Below are 26301 nucleotides of genomic sequence, written 5' to 3'. Positions count from 1 at the left end.
CACTTGCGTTAATAAAATACGAAGTGTCTAGCGTTACGTTCGACTTAAACCAAGTTACGTCCAAATCTCCGTCTTTTCTAGGTTTACGGGGGAGAAAGAGGAAAGTGGGGGGGAGCGTTAGGTATACGCGTTTCAGTGCTCCGTCCAGACGTAATGGTAGCCACAGTGTAATAAATAACATGAGACAATGCATACCATTAAAATAAAATGTAACAAATTACTTTAAAATGCATACAAAATACTGATAGTCAGCCTTTTTTAATGTGTTCATAGGATTCTTTCACGCAGTAATATTGTTTCAATTCTACGAACGACTTTAATATTTTGATAATTTTATAGCGTGTTACAATTCTTTATTTTCACGTGTAATGGGACAGAATATACTGTCTCTTTCCCTGGTTGTAAAGTTCATGAATTGCATACGTGTGGGCGCAAAGAGATTTCTATTTACTTCTACAATGTTATGCAAATAGATCGTACTCCTGCGGTAAAGCCCTCCGAGCGACGCAAAATATTCTGAAGAAATTAAAAAAAAAAAAGATGCTACCAGCGCGGACAATGTAAACGCGATCGTGAATTCGTTTCGAGTGAAGCAGATAAAAAAAGAAAATTTTCAGAATTTTTATTGATAAATATTAGAAAGAAAAGCAAAAAAAAAAACGACGGCTCGTTTTAAATTTATTGTGTGCTCGCTAGACAGATTTATTTCCCGACCAAGGGTATTGTTTATAATGTCTAGTTTAACTATTGCGTAATACCAAAAGCTCTATGGGCAAATGTAAAAAAAAAACATATATATGGCTGTACGTTGGTTTTAACGTGGCGCCCCTCTATTGGTTATAATCTGCATGCAACAGTTTCCATCGCTGCACTACTGTGAGAAATTGTCACAAGCCGCCGTTCAACTCATATCTCTGGCTATGCCTCTAGCTGCTCCCGTTATCATTAGCTGCTGACGCGCTCTTTGGCTCTTTGCTCAAAACCAACATATCAGCTTCCAACAAACGCTGAGATTTGTTAGAGTGCGGTAGAAGCAACAAGTCTCCCAATGAATCTCCCGAGGGAATACAGAAAGCTGGTTTGCGTCAAAGTAACTCCCAACTTCAGAGAAGCCGTGTCCGTCGTCACGGAACGTACAACTAAACTGGAACGCGATGAAGTCTTCCTGAAAACCAAGTACGTCGGTATCAACGCTTCGGACGTGAACATCACCGCGGCAAGGTACTGGGCAGCAACACCGCCTTTTAACGTCGGCGTCGAGTCCGTGGCCGAAGTGGTTGCAGTCGGCGATGACGTCACATACCTCAGCGTCGGTAGTGCAGTGGCAACAATCAACTTCCCTGGTTTTGGAGCTTTCTCGGAGTACCAATGTGTTCCAGCGTCAAAAGTTCTTCCGATTCCGCAAGCAGTGCCCGACAGCATACCTCTTCTTATAAGTGGACTGACTGCTGCAATCGGCTTGGACGAACAAGGCAGAATAAAAGAGGGCGAAACGGTCTTGATCACCGCCGCCGCAGGCGGGCTAGGTCATATCGCCGTGCAGTGGGCTAAAGCAGCAAAATGCCACGTCATCGCCACATGCTCTTCTCCAGACAAGGAGGAGTTCCTGAAAAGCATCGGTTGCGACAAAGTCATCAATTACAAGACTCACGACCTAGGGGCGGAGCTGGATAAAAGCTACCCGAAGGGGGTAGACGTCGTCTGGGAAACCATCGGAGGCAAGACGTTCGAAGTCCTCTTGAATCATTTGAGCATCAGGGGAAGACTAGTAGTAGTAGGCGCCATTACGGGATACCAGAGCAGTGACAATGCTTTCCCTGATGTGGACCTCACAGATCTGCCCTCCAGGCTTCTGATTCGTTCAGCCAGTGTGAGCGGATTTTTTATGTCGCATTACTATCATATGTATCCGGAGTATATGGCGAGGCTGAACAATATGCTGCAAGTTGGCAAGATTGTTCCGAAGGTGGACTTTGGGATCAATGATGATGGTGGCGAGTTAAAGGGGCTTGAAGGCTGCATTCGAGGCGTCGAGTATCTTCACTCCGGGAAAAGTATCGGCAAGGTAGTTGTGAAGATCGATTAATTCGTGCAGTTTTATTACAACATCACACCGGATTGTCTCTATGGTTCGAGGTTTTGCTAACTCAACACTAACTCAAGATAAAACATATCTTCAGTTGAAACTCAACATAAAACATATCTTCAGTTGAAAAAATGTATAGTTATTAACACGACGAACTGATGTCGTGTTCAGTTTTGTGCATAGTGATGAACGTTCAAGTGTGTGCTTTTTATATTGTATTTCACTAAGTCTTTTTCTTTTGTCGTAATATCGAGAACAACGAACTTTTTCCGCAGTGAAGCGCGTGCTGGTTTATTTAATTACGTAAACAAGAGAAGTTATTATGAAAACAATCTAAGGGCATCATTCGTTTATCAAAAATCCTTAATGCTGGATACCGTTTTTGTCTTAGTATCATGTAAGCAATTCTGACATGAATTTACGCAGACACGCACGGGCTCTCGCACGTGAACTATATGCAATCTACAGTGCTAATTAGACTTGCCTATAACGCGCGAGCGTGCGGCTTTCTCTGGGGAGCGGCAGACTGGTGGCATTCGCGGAAACTCAGCTAGTCACTTGGCGCAACATGGAACGGCCCGCTCGAGGGGTGTCCTGCCGCTCTATCAGCTGGCGGCGAAAGCGGAAGGCTGCTCGCACGCTTTTGCAAATATCATTGCTCGAACAATAAACAAACTAAAGCTTGAGGGTGTATGAACGATGTCGCCATCAAAATAACGATATGGTATGTGCAGATGCGAAACACGTCTTGGGGAATTGGAAAAAGAAAGACCGCATGCGGAAAAAAGAACACTGTTGATATGCTCATAACAGCGCATAAGTGCTAAACGGTCAGATAAGCGGTCAGAAGCGAGCGTGAAGCGTGCTGCGAGCAGCCTTCCGTGTTCGCCGCCAGCTGATAGAGTGGGCAGGACACCCTTCGAGCGGGCCGTTCTACGTTCCGCCTCGTGACTGGCTTAGTTTCCGCGAATGCCACCAGTTTAGCACTCCTCGGAGAAAGCCGCACGCTCGCGCGTTATAGACAAGCGTGATTAGCACTGTACATCATTACATTTTAATGCAGCATAAATGCGCGATAAATGTTTCCTTGAATGTAACCTGTAAGGATGGACAAATTGCCTGTTTTGTTCCAGTTTTTTTTTTTTTCAGTGAACCTGGCATTTTATTAGAATATTTGTATACCAGGGTAACATAGACTACCCCTTGTCATTAATGTCCATAAAAAAAAAAAAACTGGTGATAGCTTTTCTCGCAAATTAAGGTTCTGGAAATACTATAGAATTTGTAAAGTGTTCAAGAAACACTATTGGATAGTTATATTTTTTTTTTATTTTTTCATGTTATTGATTCCTCTCTCTCCTTATTTCAGGAGGCGTGGTTGGGCTGTAATGAGGTGGTGAACTGGGCCAGTTGGTTGACGTTATACATGGTGGGAAAAACAGCTCAGAAACCACGGACTACGAAAAGCAACAAACACGACAGGACAATGCTGTACTCGCAACTGAAGAATTTTAATAAAGAAAACAAAGATAGAAAAGACGTATCATAAAATATTGCATGAAAACAATGGACGACTTTCGCCACCCGTGAAGCGTGTCAATAAACTACCTTTCACTATGTGACTCATTTGTTGCCGCAGGAAGGAAATCTTGTTTGCTGATAGCACAAATGACAGTTTTTAGTAAACCGTCATTGGCGCTTTATATCCAAAGAGATTTCCTTCCTGCGGCAAAAAATGAGTCACATAGCAAACGGGTAGTTTATTGACACGCTTCACGGGTGGCGAGAGTCGTCCTTTGTTTTTGTGCAATCGTTTCAGATATGTTTTATCCTGTCTTTGTTTCCTTTATTAAAATTCTTCAGTTGCGAGCACAGCATTAGCCTGTCGTGTTTTTTTCTCTTCCTAGCCCGTATTTTCTGAGCTGTTTTCCCACCATGGTAGGAGTGGTTTGCAACTTATTTTACAAAAAAACAATAATCAAAATACAGCAGGTAACAAGCACAAGCATATTAGTTCTAGCTGATTCAAAAACACATAAATTGTTGAACATTCCTCCGGCTAGTACTGTAATTAAGTCATCGAGAGTCGAGAGCGGGTAGTGATCAGTTTTGTGCATGGATTTACTGTCACTTTATAATCCCCGCATAGTCTGACCTTGTTGTCTGGCTTAGGAACAACCACCAATGGTGTGGCCCAGTCGCTCTGCGTGACGGATACCAAAACGCCGTCAGCTACTAGCTTCTTTAACTCAAGTTCCACCGCTTCACGAAGGGCATAAGGCACAGACCATGCCTTGCAAAGCACTGGTAGACATCCATCTTTTAGAACGAGCATCGCTTGGTGGCCTTTTATTAGCCCCAGACCTGAAGAAAACACGCTCTCGTACATTTTCGTGATGCTCTCCGGTGTGGGCTCTGACTGCACTTTCTGAACTCTCTGGATTTTCGTCAAGTTGACGCCAAGGCTGTCAATTCAGTCTCTTCCTAATAACGCTGGGTCGCTTTCGGTTGCCACGATGATCGGAAGTACCTTGCGCTTCCCGTTGAACTCCACCGAGACTTCCGCTTGTGCCTGAACTTGGAGTGGTGCTCTCCAGTACGCCCTGAGCCTCACTGCGCATTTTCTGAGTGGCGGAGGTTTTACGAGCTGCTTGAACAAGTTCTTTTTTTATATGAATGAGACAGCCACTCTGGTATCGACTTGCGTCTTCACCGCTTGTTTTTCTAGTCGTACTTCCCTCTTCAAATGGCCGATTTTCAGGACTCATGTGGTACACGTTGTATAGTTGCAGTTCCGGATTGTTGTCTTCTTGCTCACACAGGTTGTGAACAGTCCATCCGTCGATTGCTTTGCTCGGCATTCTCGCGCCAGGTGCCCGAACCGCTTGCACGGATAGCACTTTGCCCTCCGGAAACCGTACGAAGCTGCGTCATGGTCTTCGCCACATTGAGTGCATTTCTTCTTAGGTGCGCTTGACGTTTCACTTACCGAAGCTGGCCGTCCGCTGGCTTTCTTCATAGCGTGCATGTGAGGGTCCGACGCTGAGGTTGGCTGAAACCCCCGCGATCCTCGTTCGGCAGCTAGACACCCTTTGCAAAACCACACGCCAAGTGGAATGTGAGTTTTTTTTTTTTTTTTTAGTAGTCCAGTTTGGATGGCCGGGCTCCGCACCCCTACGACAAAACGGTCTCGCAGTGTGTCGACGAGAAATATTCCAAACTCGCACCTTGTGGCCATGTGCTTCAACTCCACCGCAAACTTAGCGACTGCCTCTCCTTCCAACTGGTACCGGCGGTTGAACTTGAAGCGTTCCGCTATGATCTGGCTTGTCGGCTTGTAGTGGTCGCTGAGTACCTTTACGAAATCTGCGTACGTCGTCTCTTCCGGTTTCGCAGGTAGAGGAAGCTCTTTTAGCGTCTTGTAGGATTTTTTCCCGGTGGCTGTGATAAACGCCGACTGCTTAAGTGCCTCGCCTTCCACCTTGGCTACCGGGCAGTAGTAGTGCCCGAACCTTTCCACGTAGGAATTGAAGTCTTCGTCCCCATCTTCCAGGAAGGCGTCAAATTCCCACATCTTTGCCATCGCTGAAGCTTCGTCCGTGGAAGGAAGCGCCCCTGTGCGTCGAGTTTTGTCGTCCCATCTTCGTCGCCACTTGTTATGACTAAGTCAGGCAGGCGAGCAGTCGTACGTGCTGACACGTTTATTCTGCTTGTCTCGGCTGGCTTGCCGATAACTACATATCGATAAGGCATACAGTGACGTCACTACGCCCTAGGCGCTTATTGGCTACTACAGATTCCGCTTCGGAAGGTACCCTGGTCTTGAATTGGAAACGCTGAACTACGGCTGAAGGTGTAAAAGCGTGATGCTTCCCGAGTAAAGTCTCGGTGAGTGACTTGTCCTGCGGAGTCAGGGGCTTCACCGGGTTACGAAGTAAGTTGTACGTCCTTTGGCCGCAGCAGCTCAAGAAACTCGAATAATTTTTCGCAGCAGCGACGTCGTTGGCGTTGGAAAATTCATGAAGTCGTTCCCCGTAGGCAGGCCACTCGTCGCCCCCGCCAAACCCCCCCCCCCCCCCCCCCCCCCCCCGAAGGCTTCAATCCGGCCGAACGTTGTCATTCTTTTTTCTTCTCTTCCTCGCCACCAATTGTTACGAGGGCAGAGCGCGAGAACAAGACATCCGAACTTGATGACAGCTCACAGCACCATTGGTATTTAATATCCCACAAAGAATCCACTGCTGTCCTTCCTACACCATTTTAGAAGGCGGTGCAGGTGGCGCTAGCAGACAGTTAACAGTAACAGCGGACGGTATCAAATGCTATACTTTAGCGTCGCCAACGATGGGTGCAGCCGTTCAGTTCTCCAAGCGGCAGCTGCGGGAGAAATGGCGGCGTTGAGATCGCGTTTGTTTAGTTCTCGTGCACTGACCGGAGTCACTTTCTATTGTAGGCTGTTACGGCAGTTTCACAACTGAGTATTCTACAGGGTAAAACAACGAAACGCCAGGCTCTTCAAATCGACCGCAAAATTCGGTTTCTTAACCTATCGCGCTACGACTTTGTGCAGCGTTGCCCACAGATGTTGCATTTCTTTTTTGAAAAAATTGCGAAGAGCGAACTTACCTGAGGAAAAAGTAAAGAAAGAAAAAGGCTTAGCTCCTATAGAAACGCAGCGACGCCACCGGTCTGCAAACAACACGGTGTCGTTTCGCACGGGAGACAAGAGATGGCGCAACAAACGCCGCCAACGATCGAGCATACGGCGCCGAGAGCAGGCCTTTCTAGCAGGCGATCTTTTCGACTCAAAAGTGGCGGGCGTTCCGCAGGCGGCGGCAGTCGCGGAAACAAAAAAGACAGGCGCGGTAACAGCAAGGAACTGCAGTTCCTTGTCTGCAAAAAGGCCGCATCTGCGTCGTCTGCTTGTTCGCTGGCGGCAGTTGGCGTCGCGACCGCTTGCGCCATCTCTTGTCTCCCGTGCGAAACGGCGCCGTGTTGTTTGCAGACCGGTGGCGTCGCTGCGTTTCCATAGGAGCTAGGTCTTTTTCTTTCTTTACTTTTTCCTCAGGTAAGTTCGCTTTTTGCAAATTTTACAAAAAAAAACAAAAAAATGCACCATCTGTTGGTAACGCTGCACAAAGTCGTAGTGCGATAGGTTAAGAAACCGAATTTTCCGGTCGATTTAAAGAGCCTGGCGTCTCCTTGTTTCACCCTGTAGTAAGCTGGCTCGTTCTAACATTGACTCGTTCGCAGTTTTGCCTGGGATTTTTCCAGTGATTTGCAACTCGCGGCAGCCTCTTTATGGAGCGGAGGAAAAGGTTGCTTTTGCTTCGAAGCATGCATGTGCTGAAGCAGGCGCAGATGCAAGATTGGCCACCTCGGTGCGTCCTGTGGGGCAACACATTTAAAGAACACAAGCGTGACGTCATCTAGGCATAGCACGCGCGACGCGCCTGAAAACTGAGCTGGTGGACCATCTAGTAAACTACACTTAGACAATGAGTTATTTCTTTTTTTTTTTTTTTTTACTTCGCGGCCACAACGACCTCGGCGAAGGAGAAGAGGCACAGTCGTTAAAAACTGCTAGAATCGTGGTTCATTAGAAAGCAGAAGACATCATGAGCCCCCCTTCCCCCCCCCCCCCCCCCCCTAATACATAGGACTGTGTCTAGATATACATTGCTGATGTACTTAACGAAGATGCTCTCACATTGTAGGCGAAACTTTCATGAAATTGTATTTTTATGTTATGTCAAGTCTGTCTGTAATATAATTACCACGTCTTTCGACTTTTGGAGCATTTTTGCGAAAGAAACAGAAAGGAAGTGAACACTACATTGAACGCAGTCTTGCACACCATGATGCCCAGCGAAGTATTTCCAAGAAACAGAGCCACAATGATTGCACAAGGCGTGAAAAGCGGACGCCTTAAAATGACGTGACTGTTTACACGGATTTCAATGGTGATAGCAGACGCCTACTTCTGACGTCGGCGCCATGCGGGCGTTTTTGTTTTTCTGACCCTCCGACGGGGGGGGGGGGGGGGGGGGGGGGGCCGGGGGAGGGGGCAGGGGGGGGGGGGGGGGGGAACAGGCACGTCGACGAAACCGAGCGCGCGCGCGTACGAAAGAAATGGCACCCCGTCGCCGCCGACGCGCGCGAATCGCGCACAACAACGTTCCACGCGGGTCACGCTTTAGTCTTGCGGGCAGGCACGCGGCAGCGTATACGGCGTCGTGTGCTCTTAGTACGCAATCTACAACCAACAATAGAACTCCCGTAAGAGGCGGCCATGAAAGGGGCGCGTCCGCGTCCGCCGTCGCTTGCGTCCGTCTGCTATTTCCACCCCGTCTAAACCCGTCTCCGACGATCGCCAGACGCGACCATGAAACGGCGTTACGCGGAGCTCAAGATCGTCTGTTTCTCTTGCAGAGGTTATGGTGACGTCAGAAAGACGCCGAGCTCTAAATGGCTCTGATTGAAGGATAGTGGGTAGACGTCAAAGCAAGCTGCCTTGAGGTCTACTCACTGTCCTTCAATCAGAGCCATTCAGAGCTCGGCATCTTTCTGACGTCACCGCAAACCTCTCAAAAGAAGCAGACGAACTTGCGTCCCGCATAGCGTTCCTTCATTCGCGAGCCACCGTCTAGTACAAGCGTCTGCCAGTGTTTGTGGATGTGCGGTAAAAAGAAACCGAAATAAACAAATGAAATTAACAAAGTGAATATGCAGTCATTTCAGCTGTTTTGTTGTTGTTTTCTTGCATAGCGTAGCCGATAAAGTTGGGCTAGCTGCATGACGATTCATTAAAACACGACCTAAAAATATTGACTTTAGAAAACCAGGTGAAGTGCTAAAACATTTCAAAATCATGTGCCTTCCGAAGCAAAATAAAGGAAACACGTCCTGAACAAACCGGACGCGAGCTGAACACCCGATTTCTTTCAGCCAAATGGCTCGCAAATTCTTACTTGGGTACGTTACCTTTTACTGCTGAAACCCTGGTCGCAAACACAACCATTGCATGATGCTCAGAGTACCTTAGCAGGTGTCACGGAAAGCGACACATTAATTCAGCATTTAAAGGTGCTAACGAACAAATCAAGCTAGATCGAGCAAAGTAGTTGACGTCGGACCCAATGCTTAAGCCCGTCGCGCTACGAAAACAAGCACCAACACCGCACTTTCAAAGGCGTGTACTTTAAAGGGATATCTTGGTGCAAACTTAGTCGGTTCAGAATAACTTCCACTAAACACCTCGGTGAACGCGAAATTACTCTCACACCTAAAAACCTAAGAGCAGGGGAGCTCAACAATGCACCAGTGTGTCAAACGCTCGCCAAAAGTGCCGGCTCTCATGTTTGTTGTCGTCTCAAACTAAAAATGAAAAGACGATCTTGTGATGTGTAACAAAAACAAATATTGACTTTATTGATGCAGTTTGCTTGTCAAACATAAAAAAGTGGTCGTAAAAATACTATTACGGCATGGCGAAACAATTTTACTAATATCACAGGTCAATCTTTTCTCCAATCAATGAGAGCTGAAGAAAAGTGCTAGCTAGCCAAGCACCGAGCATGACCCATAAAGGGGCAACATTCCCACCCCCCCCCCCTCTAAATGGCGTACAACCAGACTTTTGCCCGTTACTTCAAACATGTCATGAATTGCAATTACAAATCACCAAGCCCTAAATGTAATGGATTACACTTACAAATTTCTTTCCCTGAGAAGTAACGGATTACTTTACTCGTTGCGTTACAAATTACTTTAACGTTATACTTTTCCAGTATGCTTATCTAGAAAAACAATAGAAACAACTTTGATGCTTTCAAAAATGTTCTACAACATTACTTTTTATTTATCATACAGCCGCATTATGGTAGTCCTCGTCCGCCACCTGCCATCCCGCTAGCTTACAGCGACCGGAAATGATCCCTGGAATTCTGCAGACCAAGCTAGCGGTGCGCACGCTCAGTAGCAGCATCTACCACGGCTAGGAGATGCGGAGGTAAGAAACCGATCTGCGAAAGCTCCCATTAGAAACGGGCCTTTCGTGTGCTGTAAAAGTAAAAAAATAAATAAACACGAAGACGTGGTTTCTCAGAAGAAATATGCGATGTAAGGCGATGGAAAGGCGCTAGGACTACTCGGCATTGTTTTCTTGATCTTTGCTTTTCACATAGTATTTTCATGTCTTTCTAGTTGTTCTGGTTACCGTTCAGACAAAAATTAGTTTTTTTTTTCTGTTACTCACCTCTTCGCGATGGTTTTTATTTAAATTGTTTGAACTTGCTATATCTATGCGTCTGAATCGCGCGCTCATATTGCTCCAGTTTTTTTTTATTATGTTCGAGTTAAAAAAAAAAAGTAACGTGGAAATAAGGTAATACTTTACCAATCTTTTGTAACGAAATTACACTAGAAATAACTGCCGCCAAAAAGTAACTTGGCACCTAAAAATTACTTTAAAAAGTAACGAATTACTTCCCAAGTCTAGGTATAACGGCGTAAATATTGATTAAAAAAAAACATCTGTCAAGGAAGGTTTTTTTTCTGTTATCGGGACGGTGGATATCCTAGAGCCGGCCACAGACCGCCAGCGGCTCTCCATGCGCTCGGGAATTTAGCAGAGATTTTGAGCCGGCACACCAGGTTTAAAAAAAAAAAAAAACTCGTTGACGTCGATTTTTTTATTTTTTTTTGCCAGATAAACATTTCATCGCATTAACACGATATTAGCTATATGTATAGTACGACAAATGCAAGTAATGTTTTGTATTGTGATATACAGCTGAGGAATGGAATTTATTGCCTATCAATATTGCTTCAATAATCTTTAGAAATTTTTTTTACAAAGATCATTTAAAATTTTGAGTAAGCACGTTGTCCCGTGTTAGGCGGTATCACCGTGGTACGGGACATTATATACCGCAAGTTTTGCTATGGTAAGCCGCGTTTATTGTTTCTACTCTCTACTAAAGTATAGACCTCACATTTGCTACATAATTTCCGATGTATGGTGATCGCCCTTGTTCTATGATCTCCTTTGAGCGATGCCAGATTAACCGAAGAAACAAAACGTTGCGAGTAGCGCCAACATTGAACAGCGAGTAGGTGCATTATCAGTGTCGGAAACGTGTCGTCTGCAGTCACTGACCGCTTGAGGAACGCATGGTAGGGCCTATTGTGCTCACGCTTTCATGCCCTGTCATTGGTTTCTTCGGAGTTCCTATCGGCTATTGTCGTTGGCTGCCAAGTGACATTAAGATGCTCCGAACTCGCCGTGGCCTGCGTTCCTTAGGCTGAAAGTGACTACAAATTTTAGACGTATCTAAAGAAAGGCTTCATTCACAAATTTAATTTGCGCTTGTCTCCAAGCCCAGTTCACTGCCGAAGATTTTAAATCATGAAATGGTTTAGAACGCTTCTCCCCCCACCCGAACATTTCTCTGTCCGTCCGTCCGCTTCTGGACTTCCAGCAAACATTTAGCGGGGCAATCGATGGGATGTGAGCTGTACACGAGTTCAATTTCCCCGCTAAATTTAGCGGAAAAAGTCACGTAACATAACCTACGCACCAATTCAGTTGCCCCGCCAAGTTTGGGGGGGATATTGATGTCACGTGATCTGATGTCACGTGACCCATACGCCAAATAAATTTTTCCGCTAAATTTTGCGGGAAAATTTATGTCATGTTACCTGACGTCAGGTTAACCATACACCACTGTAGTTTCCCCGCTAAATTTAGAGGGAAACTTGATGTCACGTGACACGACGTGACTTGATTTATATTCTACAAGACTGTAGATAGTCTTCTCGTAAAATAAAATAACTATTTCTTAAACACTTTGAAGGTAAAGCTCGCTGCCAATTTGTTTTTATGTGTTTCGTAATATAAAGCGTTGTATTTTCTATTCATTTGCTCGAGTAAAGAAGCACTGCCTATCAACAAAACTTGGAACTACTTTCCGTTCCACGCTTGGATAGGCAATCATCACGAACAGCAGAAGAGACGGTGTGACCTAAGGAGCAAAGATAGCGTCTTCATGCAGTGCGGCTGCGTGCGCAGACTGCATTTGCGGGAAGAATCGCTTTTTATCCTGATATTATTATTCGCCGAGTGTTTTCTACTTCCAGAGCAATATTTTGCTATATATGTGTCAGGTATGCCGGAAGGTAAACGAGCGGGACTTGGTTCACCAGCAGTGCGTGTATCATACACGAGTAGATAAAGCACTATAGTTTACGAACCATCCCAGTAAATCCAGCTGTGTGAAAGTATGACTACGGTCTTTGCGGGTCGTTACTCCTCTCCCAGTAGTCAAGTGACAGTGACTGGGTGTGGGATTGGCTGGGATAGCTCGTAGCCTCCGCCGTGCCTCATCATAAGGGGAAAGGCTGTACCGCAGCTAGCAATGATTACGTCTTTCTACCTTTGTATGACCTCGTCGCCATTACATTGTTCACGGTCCGCCTCCAACGTTGCTTTATTTTTCCCTTTGCGCAACCGTGCGTGAAGCTGACACGTGAACGCGTTATTTTTATATCTCCGCTGCGTCGCCGCTGCAGTCGTCAATAAAGATGTTTCGTGGAACCGGTCTTCCTCCATCGCAACTCTCTCCACAACGGCGAATCCGTGGTTTCGCATGAGCACCGTTCGCCTTGCCTGCAGAGTTACGTGGCTCGCAGTGGGTTGCGGACAGTTCTGCTGGGCGGCGGACAAGATCTAGAAAGCTTGTTCTTTTTTTTGCTGCTGCCGTGCTTCGGGCCGCCGCCTTACGCTGTTTCCTCAACTCAATATATTTTCACAGCACGTAGAGAAAGTTTGGTAGACGTGGTAAAAGCAAGAGCGCTCCCAATGAGTCTTCCGAAAGAGTACAAGAAACTTGCTTGCGTCAGCGCTACTCCCAGCTTCAGAGAAGCCGTGTCCGTGATTATAGAGCCAATGCCCGAACTGGAGCGCGATGAAGTTTTCCTGAAGACCAAGTACGCCGGTATAAACGCCTCGGACGTGAACACCACAGCAACAAGGTGCTGGAATGAGAAACCTCCTTTCAGCGTCGGCATCGAATCTGTGGCAGAAGTGGTAGCCGTCGGCGACGGAGTCAAGCATCTGAGCATCGGCAGTGCGGTGGCAACCATCAACATCCCAGGGTTTGGGGCTTTCTCCGAGTATCAACGCATTCCAGCGTCGGAGGTGTTTCCAATTCCACGAGCAGTGCCCGAAGTTATACCGCTTCTAATAAGCGGATTGACGGCTGCGATAGGCTTGGACGAGCAAGGCAGGATAAAAGGTGGTGAAGCAGTCTTGATAACCGCAGCCGCCGGCGGACTAGGTCACCTCGCTGTGCAGTGGGCCAAGGGTGCAAAATGCCATGTCATCGGCACTTGTTCCTCGCAAGAGAAAGAATTGTACCTAAAGAGCATCGGCTGCGACAAAGTCATCAATTACAGGACGCAAGACCTAGGCGCTGAGCTGGACAAGTGCTACCCGAATGGTGTGGACGTAGTCTGGGAGACCATCGGAGGCAAGACGTTCGAAGTCCTCCTGGAGCGTCTGAGCATCAAGGGAAGACTCGTGGTGGTGGGTGCCATTACTGGGTTCCAGGGTAGCGACAAGGCCTTCCCTGATGTAGACCTCACGGACCTGCCTCAAAAGCTGCTGATTCGTTCAGCCAGTTTGAGCGGATTTTTTCTTCCACAATACACTCATCTGTTTTCAAAGTATGTGGCGAGGCTACAGACAATGCTGCAGGATGGCACGATCGTTCCGAAGGTGGACTTCGGGCTCAACGCAGACGGAGGCGAGTTTAAAGGCCTGGACGGCTGCGTTCGAGGTGTCGAGTATCTTCACTCCGGAAAGAGCGTGGGCAAGGTTGTCGTGAAGATAGACGAATCAGCCTAGGCTTTGGAACCCCTGCTATGGAACTTTGTCCTTTTTAGAATCTGCAGCAGTTCAGCGAACAACTCAGGTATTTTTTGGGTGTGGCCAAAAATATATTATGGAAAATGAGAAGTGCAATCGAAATTTTTCATACTGAAGTATTTTCACGAATGTATGCGTTATCTACATCTATACAGCGTGATGCGATTTAAGTTTAAACTTTTATTTGACTTAATTGTTTCTTCACAAGCGACTGTGCAAGCGGTATTAAGGTCAGTAACCTCTCTGAAAAGAAGCGTGTGCTCGTCTGCTGAAAGGTATAAACGGCAGACAGTATACGTTTTGTGAGCTCTTGAAATTAGGGCATATCTCTATTTTTCTCGCAATGATTACACCTATGGCAGTTGTTTCTCTTGGAATTCGGTGAAACCCTCTAGTACCGGACGCACATATATAAACACGCACGCAAGAAAGGAAGCCCACTGGTACTAAAATTATATGCAGTATACTTCATTGAATATTAGAGCTGCAGTGTTTTTTTAATTCATGCCTGCGAGACTAATCAAGATATTCTGCGCTTGTGGTGGTTGATCCAGCTTGATTGTTTTATATCCTCTATTTAGTATTCACTGTGTTTGGAATATTTTAAGAAAACTAATACCTATGGTGAATGTGCATGAATTGGAAAAGCGAACTTTCTGCGCAAATGATGGTCCCGCAAATAAAAAAGAAGTAATAATACTAGTTGTCGGTGCGTGCTTCATAGGATTTCCGATCAAGCCTCACTTCAGAACGCCACAAGAAATATCACAGAACGCAAGGTATGGAGGGATTCTCTGTCTCACATTTGGACGATGGGAAGGTAGTGCCTCATCCATTTGCCGTTTTGTGCGAGACTCCTGTCCTTGAGCTAGCCGCCCAAGCTCTGCCTCGTTTTTCTATCTTCTCTTTGGCACCCGCGGGCCCATGTCTGCCCCCCTGCGCTGAACTTTGGTGGCCATCTAGCTCCTTTGGTCTCCAATACCTAAACAAGTGTAAGAGTTAGGCTTCACTATATTGTATTTTCGTCAGCCTCTGTCACAGTAGTGCCTCAAATTCCGAACAAAGGAAAGAGCTAGGCAATTCGGGCAGATAACCTTGGGGCGCGTTTGTTTATTATTTGGCGTAGAGGACCCATAAGGTGTTAGCAGGGCGCTGGAGGTCTGCGACATACTTAAATACAAACGTAGATTATTTAGATCTGCAACTTTTCATTCTATTCTCTTTCGGGTATTTCGTGATTTTTCAACTCCAAAGGTAAACGGAATAGTTTTTCTTGGCTTCACCAGAGAACAGTGATTTTGCAGGCGCCGATTGCGGCGGATTGTCGCGCTCGCGCGTGGGTGTACACACCTCAATGTTCGGTAGGAGAGTTACTCTAACGGACACGCCGTTGGGACAACTCGGCATTAACGCAAATTTTTCCATTGAGCGAGCGCTGCGCGAGACTAATATGTGCGGATTTTCAACACGTATGACTTTATTAGGTGACGCGTTGCAGAAGTGAGTTTAGCTCTGTGCTTGTCTTGCATTGTGATCAATTTAGTCTCCACTTTTGCGAAATAAAATTTGTTTCATATGCGGACGAACTTGCTGTTTTTGTGTTGACCAAGGCAGCTTGCGCGAGGGAGTGATTATTGTTTAATTCTTTCATAGGAAACGGGTTTTGTTGTCAACTTCGACAAATGCGCCGAAATCTGGCAGTGTGACTGGGCCACCGCACCCGAACCTTTTTTCTTGAATGTTTAATGAACAGCCCAGTTTGCGAGGTATATCGTCGGTGTGCCATCCAGCACTACCGGTGCAGCAATCAACTATAGAGTGCAGTGACCGAGAGGGTGAGGAGTAAACCGGAGATTGGTACGGGTATCCTACCTCAAAACCCAATAAAAACTTTCGCAATCTGTATTATGGAATTTAAAACATAACATGACTTTTTTTCTGGAAAACTGATATCCGATTGCAGGGAACGGAATAATTTCAGAAAAACCTGGAATCCAGATAGAATTCAATAGGTTTTCTTGTTTCACAATAGGGATAACGAAAAGTTAGTTAAGCTGTGGGATAGTGTAGGGGCTTAGCTATGTTTACGTAGGCTACAGCTGTTTGTTTGTTTTTAGTTCGGGTTGACAAATTTGGTAGATTTGGAAGTGCTGTGCGGACCGCGCCGCAACCTGCAGAGGCTGCGTAGAGTTTCCGTTGATTGCATTTGGAGTTCGAGCTAGGAGCTCTCTCCTCGTACCATTTTTTTTCCGATTTGTACGTAATGGCGGTATAAGATGAAACCATTCCTTTCTAGGACAAATGGTGCTAAGGTTTTTTATTTTACGTGACGGGAGATAATTATTTTCGCGTACTGCTCCGCAACTGTGACTGCAATATGCACTGAGTGAGATTGTGGTTTCCTCTAGTGACCAAAAATGTGTCCAGGTACAATGTTTTTTTTTCTTTGCGAGACGTTTTGCTTTTGTTCAGAATATTTGCGGTCCGTTTTTCTTTTCTATAAGTATGTCATTATAGTTACCCGAAAACGACTGGACGACTATTTAATTATTTTCTCGTTGCCGATTCCTTTTATATGTCAATATATTGTTTGCACCCAGCCCCAGTAAAAACGCTTATATGTATCATAAATATTTTTGTCCAATAAACGCAAATGAAGAAAAAAGATCTTATAAGCGCATACATCTTTCAATAGTCTTACATCGTTTTTATATCTTTCAGAAGGTAATTGTATTCTCTTGTGCAATCTTATTATCACATGCGTTTATAGTGCAAAAAAAATTATTATACCTATTAGATTTTTCTCTAGAGAGGGCAGGATGTGCCTAAAGTGTGATATAAATGCCAATGATCGAAGCCTTCGGTGAAACCTTTTTTTTTTTAATTGCACTGCAAGTGCTGAATGTAAAACCGCAGCTAGCAACAAATAATATTTTTGTACTGTGGCCAGTAAACTGTATTTTTGTCCGAACGCTCAAGTACATGGATTTAACTGCGCACGGCATCCGTGTTCTGCCACTGGAAACATTTCGTTAGGAACTCCTCGATGGAGGAGTCCCTTAAGAAATGTTTGTTTCTTGTACTCTATAGTTTACGGAAGACAAGAATTAGTGTTGACAATGCAAGTGGAAAATATCTTAACAGTAAGAGAAAATTTAAATAAACATGTAGTGCACTGTTTTATGTGCCAATTTCCTGCATCGCGCATCCCCGTTCGGTCGCTGCAGCGCGAGCGCGGTCACCGGATAATCATCTTGTATGCAGCAAAATCGCATTTTTGGAGCGTTTCCGGGGCTGTCGTAGGGAGATGAAGACACATATTCAACTCGCTCATCGTCATCTGCAAGAAGTTTCCTACATCTTTGTGAAAACGGTGAGACTTGGCGTTGAGAACACGTAAAAATATTTATGGCAGCGCCGCAGAAAAATGCAGAACTCGTCGAAAGCAAGTTTCGCCAGTTTCATGGCGTGATCAAAGCTTCCTTGGCACGCATAAGCGCGGCGTCTCTCTACTTTCACACGCTTGGACACTGTGGGATTCCCCTTTGTGGGAGTACCACTTAGAAACCCAGAAGGTCCCTTGGGTTCGGATAAAGACGTGTTTATTGACTGAAATGCCAACACGCTTCGCTCTTAGACATGAAAAGTCTGGGTGCTGGCTCAATTGTCAGTATCACCCGGTCGGTTTACCGCGCTGCCGCATTAGGCAGATTCACGGAAAGTCGGAGGCCTACAAAGAAAAACCGAGCTCAGTAGAGCCAGGGCCTCCGCCGACGAGAGCCCCTGGCACTCCGTCGGGGCCAGCTTATGTAGCCTCGGAGAATGGACGCACCCGGCGAGGCCGCTAGAAGTCGCATCCATTATAACTAGGGTGTGTACTTTCCGGTGTTTATTTGTGAGAAAAATCGGCGGATGTTTTTCGGTGTTCATTTATTTTCGAAACACCGGTGTATTTCGGTGGAACATTTCACGACGTGGCTAAAATCGGTGATTATCGGTGGAAAAAAATGTGATTGATCACAAACAGAGAGATCCAATTTTATTCACATATTTCATACACTTCTCAAGGAAGCGTATATTTCGCACACCTGGTTATTATAGTAGATGCAAGCATACTTCAAGAGGCTTGCATCCGTCATGGCAGCACCTTCCTTGCGGTTCACAACCCGTAATTTTGAAAACGGACGCTCCACATTTATGCTGGACACAGGAAATCCCAAAATCTCCAGCGAGGCTTGGGACAGTAGTGGCCAGTCAGGTAAATGAAGTTTCCTAAATAACACTGGATCAACGGTGCTAGTCACATCATACTGGCGGTAACAAAAAAACTGATTCTAAGTCAGTCAGCTAGCTCTCGAGTCGGAGTACCAGCCGATAGATACTTTCATAAGGCACAAATCCCTCTGGCAGCTCCACGTTTATGCACGGATTAAAAATTGGCACGCGGAACCAGAACGACGATTCATCCATGAAATCTGTAGCGCAGTCATCCTGAGCTTTCCGCTTACTTCCCATCCTGGTGGCCTTCTACTTCGCGTGACGACGAAGGGAAGCAAGTCTCACGTTGAGAAAACTCGCAGACGCGGGACGGACGCGCTTTCTCAAACACGTCTGTAAATTTTTTTACAGAACGGTCCTCTTATATACAGCCGAAAAACTCCCCCGCCAACAAAACCCTTTTTCCATTTTCCCCAAAAGCCCATGGAAACTAAACAGATAACAAGGAACGCATCTCAGTTCTGAAAGGTCAGTAGCCCCGTACGACACGGATGTTGGCAGTGTCTTCCAGGAACCACAGCAACCTCTGAATACATGGCTTGCACCGACATTACTTGCCCAGACACAATGGAGAAAGGGCACGTGAAAGCGTACCCTCCACTGCGTTAATTTTTCCATAAAAGGGAGCCAGGGGCGACACAATGGGGGTAAGGCGTGTGAGAGCTTAGCTTCCACTGCGTTAACTGGACGCTTTTGCCCCCAGAAAGGAGGGCGAACTGACGCCACGTGCAAGCTGCAAGAATGCAGGATCCACGAGATAACACGTTTGACGAACCTCTACGGGGAGAGGGTTTCGCTAGGTCGGAAACGTGCAACAACCGGTGTTTTTCGGTTTTAACCAAGGCGAAAATATCCAACCACCGGTGCTTTTCGGTTTTAACCGATTTTGTATTTTCGTCACCGACGGATGTTTATCGGTGTTTTTCGGTTAAAACCGGAAAATACATACCCTAATTATAACTCTCAAGGGTGTGCCGAAGGCGCGTTCACCAAAATGGGCAAGGAAGAGCCGGCCCCTTCGGGGAATTCGGCCTCGTGGTTCCTTGTATCCGGGAGGCCGAGGCCATTGGTGACGACGACTCCCACGGCCTGCTTGAAGCTAGGCCTGGATAGGGATAGAGGGAACCTCATGCTTCCCACAAAACCGATCAATTCTTGCGCAGCGACTTTACACTCGTTCTGGTTTATCGGGGAGACATTTTGTTCTTGGGAACCAGGCTTTGCACGCATACTCAAAGACTGAACTTCTGAAGAAAAACAAAACCCAGTCTTTCAATTAGTTTTGAAGGGCAGGGCTGGAAATTCCAAAAGAAGAATCCCAACATGCCGTTTGCTTCTTTGCAATCGCACTGGCAGATTGTTTCATGACAAGTGACTTGAAAAAGTAACATTGAGATAACGAATTGAATTAATTATGTTAATCTGGTCGTTGTTAATAATGTAGCGCATGTCTTCTGTAAACTTGTTTATCTTGAAACACTTACCTTTTTATATTTACTTGCATTCAGTTTCGTGCGGCAGTCACTGCACCAGTTTGATACTTGGTTTATATCAAATCGAAGTTTTTAAAAAAGGTTTATCATTATTGATTGTTCTGGAAAGAACAACATCGTCTGCAAATAGTTTAAGACGCAAAGAAATATTTAAACGAACATCATTTATATGCACCAGAAAAAAAACAAAAAAAAAAAACGGACTCAAGACTAAGCCTCACGGAGCTCCAGATGTAGTGGTCAAAGTATTTCATAAATGACCATTCAAAATTACAAGGTGTTTTCTATCACAACTCTTATAAAAAGTACAAGTGAGTTTCAATAAAGCTTATAATGCACTTTGTACAAAAATACATTAGAAACTCAATTAGGAGTTTTGCCAAAGAAAAGTTGTGGCCAATCCAGAAAAAAAAACATCAGGATCAATATTCAAAACAAAACTTCTTCAGTAACAGACAGTGATCCATTTTATCAAAAGCCTTGCACATATCTAGAAAAAACACAGTCAACCTCTTTGCCGGGCTCAATTTCAAGTTCAATGTCACGATGAAATTCAGCCATCAATGATGTGCATGATGCACAGTACCGAAAACCGTATTGACCATTGCTGAAGCAACTATACGCCACTAGACGTGCAACAACACCACTAGAACCTACGTGCTCAAAAAATTTACATACCATATAGGTCAATGAGATGGGCCGATAATTACTGGCGCCATCTTTTCTACCGCTTGTCTAAAGAAGAACTAGCTCCGCCTTCCAATCATTGGGAAGTTTATACTCGAATAAACTCAAAGTAAAGATAACCTGTCGGAAACATGGCAGTATTGAAGCGCGGTTTTAAGAACCAAAGCAGGAATGCCGTCAGGACGGGTTGCTCTTGAAGTGTTAAATTTAAGGTGCAGCATTTCACTTCCATTGTAGTATAACGTTTACTTTAAAATTGAACTTTGGAATGTTCTTGATGCCCGCTTTAATTATGTTAAATACTTCAGCAATAACAAGCGTCAAAGAGCAAAACCTAACTGGTTCCTTTGTTTCGATGTCGACGATTATAAAATCACTAATGCGACATTTTTTTTCAATTGCAGAATACAGTTACCGACAAAAGTGTCTTTGTCGGGGAAATCATCTAGAGCTCTCGATACAAATTTAAACTTAATTAAGTTTGTGTCAATGGAATCCTAAGGAATCCTTTCTGAAAACTTCCCAAAAGCAAGGAATTAAAAAAAAAAAAAACAGCGAAAGAAAAACAGACAAAAGAAAACTATGAAAGAAGCATGTTACTGGGCTAAGGAGATGGTCGGCAGTAGGGGTCTAAAATTAGAAGCTGTGCGTGTTTTTAGAAACGCTTCGGGTCCCTACACACTTCGCCTTCATTATTTCTAAATGAATCCCGGTTCATTCACCACGGCCGGACCTGTCGGTTTCTACCAAAAAAGAAAAAAAAAAAACGGGACCTGAGATTTGTATATAAAAAGTATTTGAGATAAAAGTTCGGGTCTCTCAACTGTGTGCAGGACTTTACACAAAAGAGCCTTGACCGCGGCGTCACGCTAGTGGAGGACATTGTACACCACACACGTTATGTTGGGGTGAACCAAGGTAAAACTTTTCCTGGTAGCACTGATCGATTTATACATATTGATGCGTATTAACATGCCACATCTAAATGTACAAAGAGCGCATCGTACTCTACAAATAAAATGTCGCAAACCATTATCCCAAATAGAGTGCAAAAAGACTGTAGTTGGATGTAGTTTGACGTGAGCGCGTTGATGAAGTTAATTTAAACCGAAAGGATAGACATAGGGAAGGAGAAAACAGCACATCTTTTGACTTTCCTCACAAATAGATGTATTAAGCGCCGGCACCCGGCCCAGGATACCCAGACGGAGAGGAGGAGGGCGAAAAGCGGGAACAAGGAAAGGTGAGGGGTGGTAGGGGGTGGAAAATGGCGAGAAAATGACAGGAAAATAACTAGCGCTGAAGACGAAAGGCGGGAAGGAAAGCTGGAAAGAAGCGAATCCGCCTGGAGCGACGTCACGGGACGACCCAGGCCCGCGGGGTTCTAGTCAATGCCAGCAACTGCGGGCGGTGGCAGGCTGCCTCCTTTATGGAAAGAGCAAGCGAAGGCGCCGAGACATTTCAGGATCTGTGCATTATCGCTTAGGCCTTAATTACCTCACGGCCGTAGGGACCTCGGTTTGAACCTAAGATACTTGCCTAAGTGAACCTAGGGCGACATTAGGAGCAAGCCCTGTTCTTGATGGAAATTGGGTGTTGTGCCTCCCTGTCCCTCCCACCGACATCTCTATCCATTCACGGAGCGCCCTGTCTGGCAAGTATATTCCGCGCCACAAGACAATGGTATAGTGTAAACGTTCCCCACCTCACAGTGAACGAAGCTAGTACCGTGCTTTTTTGTACATCCTGACTGGGAGGGCGGGTTTTAATTAACATGACGGCACTTAGAACCCCGCTTAAAATGGCACGAAAATACGACATCGACGTCGCACCTTTTGGCGACTGCCCTGAGGCGGTGTGAAGTGCTGCGGTGATACGGCGTGACCGCAATTTTGTTTTTATTAATTTTTGCCGGGGTCGCTTTTTGCGGTTGGGGGAAGCTTGAGATTAAGGCATTTAAGGTGGTTGCAATGAGGTCACGCGGGTAACCTGCTTTTTCGATGCGATTGATTTGGTTGGTTAGACTGGCATGGGAGAGGTAGGGGAAGCTTTCGTGCAAGAAGAGGAGTGACGTTACATTCCGGACGTTACATTCCTTGAGTGGCGCCTCGCGAAGGGGAGTACCGGCTTCTGTGATCGCTGCTGGAAGCTGTACGTGAAACTGCACGACGAAGCGTAGGTAGAGCTGAGAGCTTTGCCACCGGTCCTGCAGAGTGGAGTGATCGCGCTGTTTATCAGATTTGAAATTGTATGTATGAAAATAAACTCGTCTGAGAAACAAAATGCACTTCCGTGTATGAGCGTTCTGAAGGCTCGCGGCACAAACTTGTTTGTTTCTAGCTAAAAATCGAAACCCACTCTCCTTCTCTTCCTTTCTTCAACTGCTTTTCTTGCGTCCTTACCCGACTCTAGTGCGTCCGGGAGTTTCTCACCAGAAATAGGATAGATATTTCTCTCTCATAAGGAGAAAGGGATTTTAAATGTAATGTCTTTCCTTCTAGATGTTTTCAGGATCTAAGAACAAGAGTCAAGCAAGGTGAAGTTCCTCGAGAAGCTGGATCTAGTGCTAGTTATTAAAACAACTAAAATATCGATGGTATTGATACTCTATTCTTCTGCATAGCGTGTCTTCTCTGACCGGGGATTGGAAGAGGTAAAAACTAACTCTGCAGTTTAGTTCCGTCTACGAATTTATGTAGTGTGTATTTCCTGGCGCTTTCAGAGAACGGGCCTAAATTCGTCATGCAGCACGCAATCTCCCCAGAGCCACAGTGACCATGTTTTCGGTGTTTGGAATGTGTCTGCAGGGAATTTTAGGGAACCGTTTTCGCACGTCCGATACGGTACGATGGTCCCTCCGGTGGGAACTGCGCATTCGCAACCCCAGATGACTCGCATTTGCGCAGTTCGTACCGGTGCGCCCATTGTACCGTATCGGATGCGCAAAGGCACTTCCCTAAAACTATTTATTAGGGAGTTTTAGGGAACTGCTTTTGCACATCCGATACGGTACCATTGACCGTTCGGTATGAAATACGCAAGCGGAACCTCAGACGACTCCCATGCGCGCAGTTCGTAACGGAGGGCTCATCGAACCGTATTGAATTACGCGGTTCCCTAAAACTCTCTAGTATAGAGTTTTAGGGAACGGTGTTTGCAGATAGGATGCGGTACGATGGGCGCTCCGGTGCGCACTACACATGCGCTACTGCAGAAGGCTCGAATATCTGTAGTTCGTACCGGAGTGCTCATCGTACCGTATCGGGTGTGAAAACACAATCCCCTAAAACTCTCTAATGGCAGTTCCGTTTATTGTCCATCGGAAGTGGTTCCAATGTGGCAACAATTTGCGTTAGAGCAACCGGCGTCTCATGCTGTCGGATTATCGCATCCCTTGTAGTTGGTCGTAGGCCTCCTGGCAGAAGTGACGAGTGGACACAAGGTTTTCGGTAGTAGACGTCCCATCACATGTCTGCTTTAGATTCCGCTCACTAATCTGACTCCACTGCGACCAACGTCAGAACAGGCGTCTCTTTCCGGTCGGCATCCTTCGCTGTGTTATCCCGAGGATCACGCAGCCAACAGTATGACGCTTCTATAACGTCATCAGATGAAAATCGAGGGACCGCATTTGAAAACGCAGTGATCACACGCGTCCGAGACTTGCGTCTGGCATCGTACGGATACCCCAACTGGACGAACGAGACATTTTGACGGAACGAGGTGCGATAGCCGGAGAAGCCGAAGTTGCTTGACAGCCTTCACGAGGAGCACCTGTTCCACAGCAGCGACAATTCCGTCGTGCTTCGCGACGAAGAATGTTACGTATCCACCTTGATGCCGCTTCCGGGTGGATAATTCAGATAGTGGTCGATAAGATTTTGGTTAATGCGGACGCATACTCCGTGCCCCCAGTTGTATGCAGCGCGGGCAAAGGCAACACCAGACGAAAAGAGGAAGAACGAGAAGGAGTGCAACGGAGAGCAAGGATAGAAAGGGAGAGGACTAGGAAAGCTAGAGAAATGAGGAGGTTTCTCTCCTCCTTCCCAGCCTTCCTAGTGCGGGCATTTTTTACCCTTGCCTGTTGCCCTCCCATGCACTGCACGCAACTAGTAACACGAAATAGAGGTCGGGAGTCGTCTCTGCTTCACAATGACTAAAGCCAGAAAGCGAATGAGCGCGCCAGAACGTCATTTTCGGACGCCAGGTGGCAAACATTCACTCGTTGCCTTTGGTCATGCTTTGGCTGCCCGTTCTGCATGCTTGAGGTTCATGAGGCACCGAAGCGTTACTGAAAATTTAAAGCACGCGCTGGAGACGGGAAAACTGAAGGGTCTCTCTTCAGTTCTCATCCTGGTATTAAGTACAGTTTAGCAACTCTCTTCGTCCTGATTGCAGTTGAAGACGAGTGCTACAGAAACAAGCTTCTGGCGAGCGCCAAAACGACCTTTGGAATTTGTTTAGGAGCATCCCTTCAAATCGTAATCCTTCCATAAACCACTTGGCAAAAACAAAACAAAAAAAAAAAAAAGAACGACAACTCTGCGCATACGTGCACACCCCAGTGACTCAACACTTTTCATGGGTATGATCAGTGCAGGAAGGGTGTATGACTTGAAATTTCTAGAACCCACGAGGAGTCTTTAGTTCAAATTTCAGCCTGTCTCGAAAGTCAAAAGGCAGCTTGTAATTTTTTGCTTTCTTCTTATTTTCCAAAAGCTGCATGAAGACGATACCGAAAAAGGATTACGGTGCTCACGTTCCGAATTCGGCCACGTTTGGTTCCCTCCATAATGTAGCAGGAGTTGAGAGCATTCCACTTCGCTTTCCTTCCGTCGAAGTGCTAACTTTCACCTCCACGTGAAGAGCGCCGAAATCTCTCAGGACAACACGAGTACGTTTGTGTGTGTGCGTGTTCCGCGCAAGCTTAAATGCGGCGAACACCCTCATAAAATATTTGAATCGTCGAGACCGAATTCCCGCTATTTATTCATGCCGAGGACGTCGGATGTAGCACTTTTCCGGATGTTGCGACGTTCGTGTGCAAGAAAGCTTTAGCAAGGACCGCCTATTACAACGTCACTAAAGAAAAAAAAAAAGTGCCACGAGTTCCGCTATTTTTTTTTTATGTTCTAAATTACAAATATCTTATTAATGCGAAGGAATTCACGACACCATGGAGGGAAGCCGGCGGCGTCTGTAACCGGAAAAATAAAGTAAAAATAACGCGAATGAAACGCTAGTTTTTTATTGGCTGAGCAAAACGTCTTTTAGATAGCCACTGACGGCCGCTTTCTCGGGAGCGCGCGCTTGGCCGCCAGCCGCAAACTCAGCAGTAGCAAAGGTGGCCGTCCACGCCAGTACATCGCAGACGGACTAAGGAAGCGGAAGAACGACATTCATGTTTTCGCATTCACTACTCATAAAAAGTGCTTAGGTATCCTCAGATTTTTTTTTTTTTTTTGTAATTTCTCCTTATATATTACTGGTTCACATTCAATTCCCCCTTTCAGCAGCACAAATCAAAGGTGAACGCAAAATGCTATTTCTGCAACTCTAAGCAGTTTATATAAATGTCAAGAGTTTAATTGCCAGATCAGTGTTAATACTAATTGCATTTCTTTTAGCGTGTGTATGGAAGCTAAATGGTTCATAGTATTAGTAAAGTGACTTCTATGAGAAAACGCAACAGGTATGGTTGTTTTCGGCTAATGCAAAGAACTTATAAATATCACGCAGTTTGAAAACAAAGACGATAGTACTGTGTGGTTTATGCTGTCTTCTTGAGCGTTTTTGACGGCATAACTTGATTACGAAAGCCCGCAACT

General features: G+C 45.7%; 2 protein-coding genes across 2 annotated transcripts; both read left to right on the top strand.

Moving 5' to 3' along the window:
- The first annotated feature begins 939 nt into the window (after positions 1-939).
- LOC8050910 (prostaglandin reductase 3) lies at positions 940-2458 on the top strand. The gene has a single exon (XM_002434955.4). The coding sequence runs from the start codon at positions 1049-1051 to the stop codon at positions 2084-2086; it is 1038 nt and encodes a 345-aa protein (XP_002435000.3). The 5' UTR covers positions 940-1048; the 3' UTR covers positions 2087-2458.
- A 10456-nt stretch (positions 2459-12914) lies between these two features.
- LOC8050911 (prostaglandin reductase 3-like) lies at positions 12915-14066 on the top strand. The gene has a single exon (XM_002434956.5). The coding sequence runs from the start codon at positions 12948-12950 to the stop codon at positions 13992-13994; it is 1047 nt and encodes a 348-aa protein (XP_002435001.3). The 5' UTR covers positions 12915-12947; the 3' UTR covers positions 13995-14066.
- The last annotated feature ends 12235 nt before the right edge of the window (positions 14067-26301 follow it).

The sequence above is a fragment of the Ixodes scapularis genome, unplaced genomic scaffold (assembly GCF_016920785.2).
Source record: "Ixodes scapularis isolate PalLabHiFi unplaced genomic scaffold, ASM1692078v2 PGA_scaffold6__148_contigs__length_123643588, whole genome shotgun sequence".
NCBI lineage: Eukaryota > Metazoa > Arthropoda > Arachnida > Ixodida > Ixodidae > Ixodes > Ixodes scapularis.
The sequence above is the reverse complement of the archived record's forward strand: the minus strand, read 5'-3'. Positions and strand labels throughout refer to the sequence as shown.

Excerpts from the sequence above, each read along its gene's own strand:
- LOC8050911 (XM_002434956.5), top strand. The coding sequence starts at position 12,948 with ATGAGTCTTCCGAAAGAGTACAAGAAACTTGCTTGCGTCAGCGCTACT.
- LOC8050910 (XM_002434955.4), top strand. The coding sequence starts at position 1,049 with ATGAATCTCCCGAGGGAATACAGAAAGCTGGTTTGCGTCAAAGTAACT.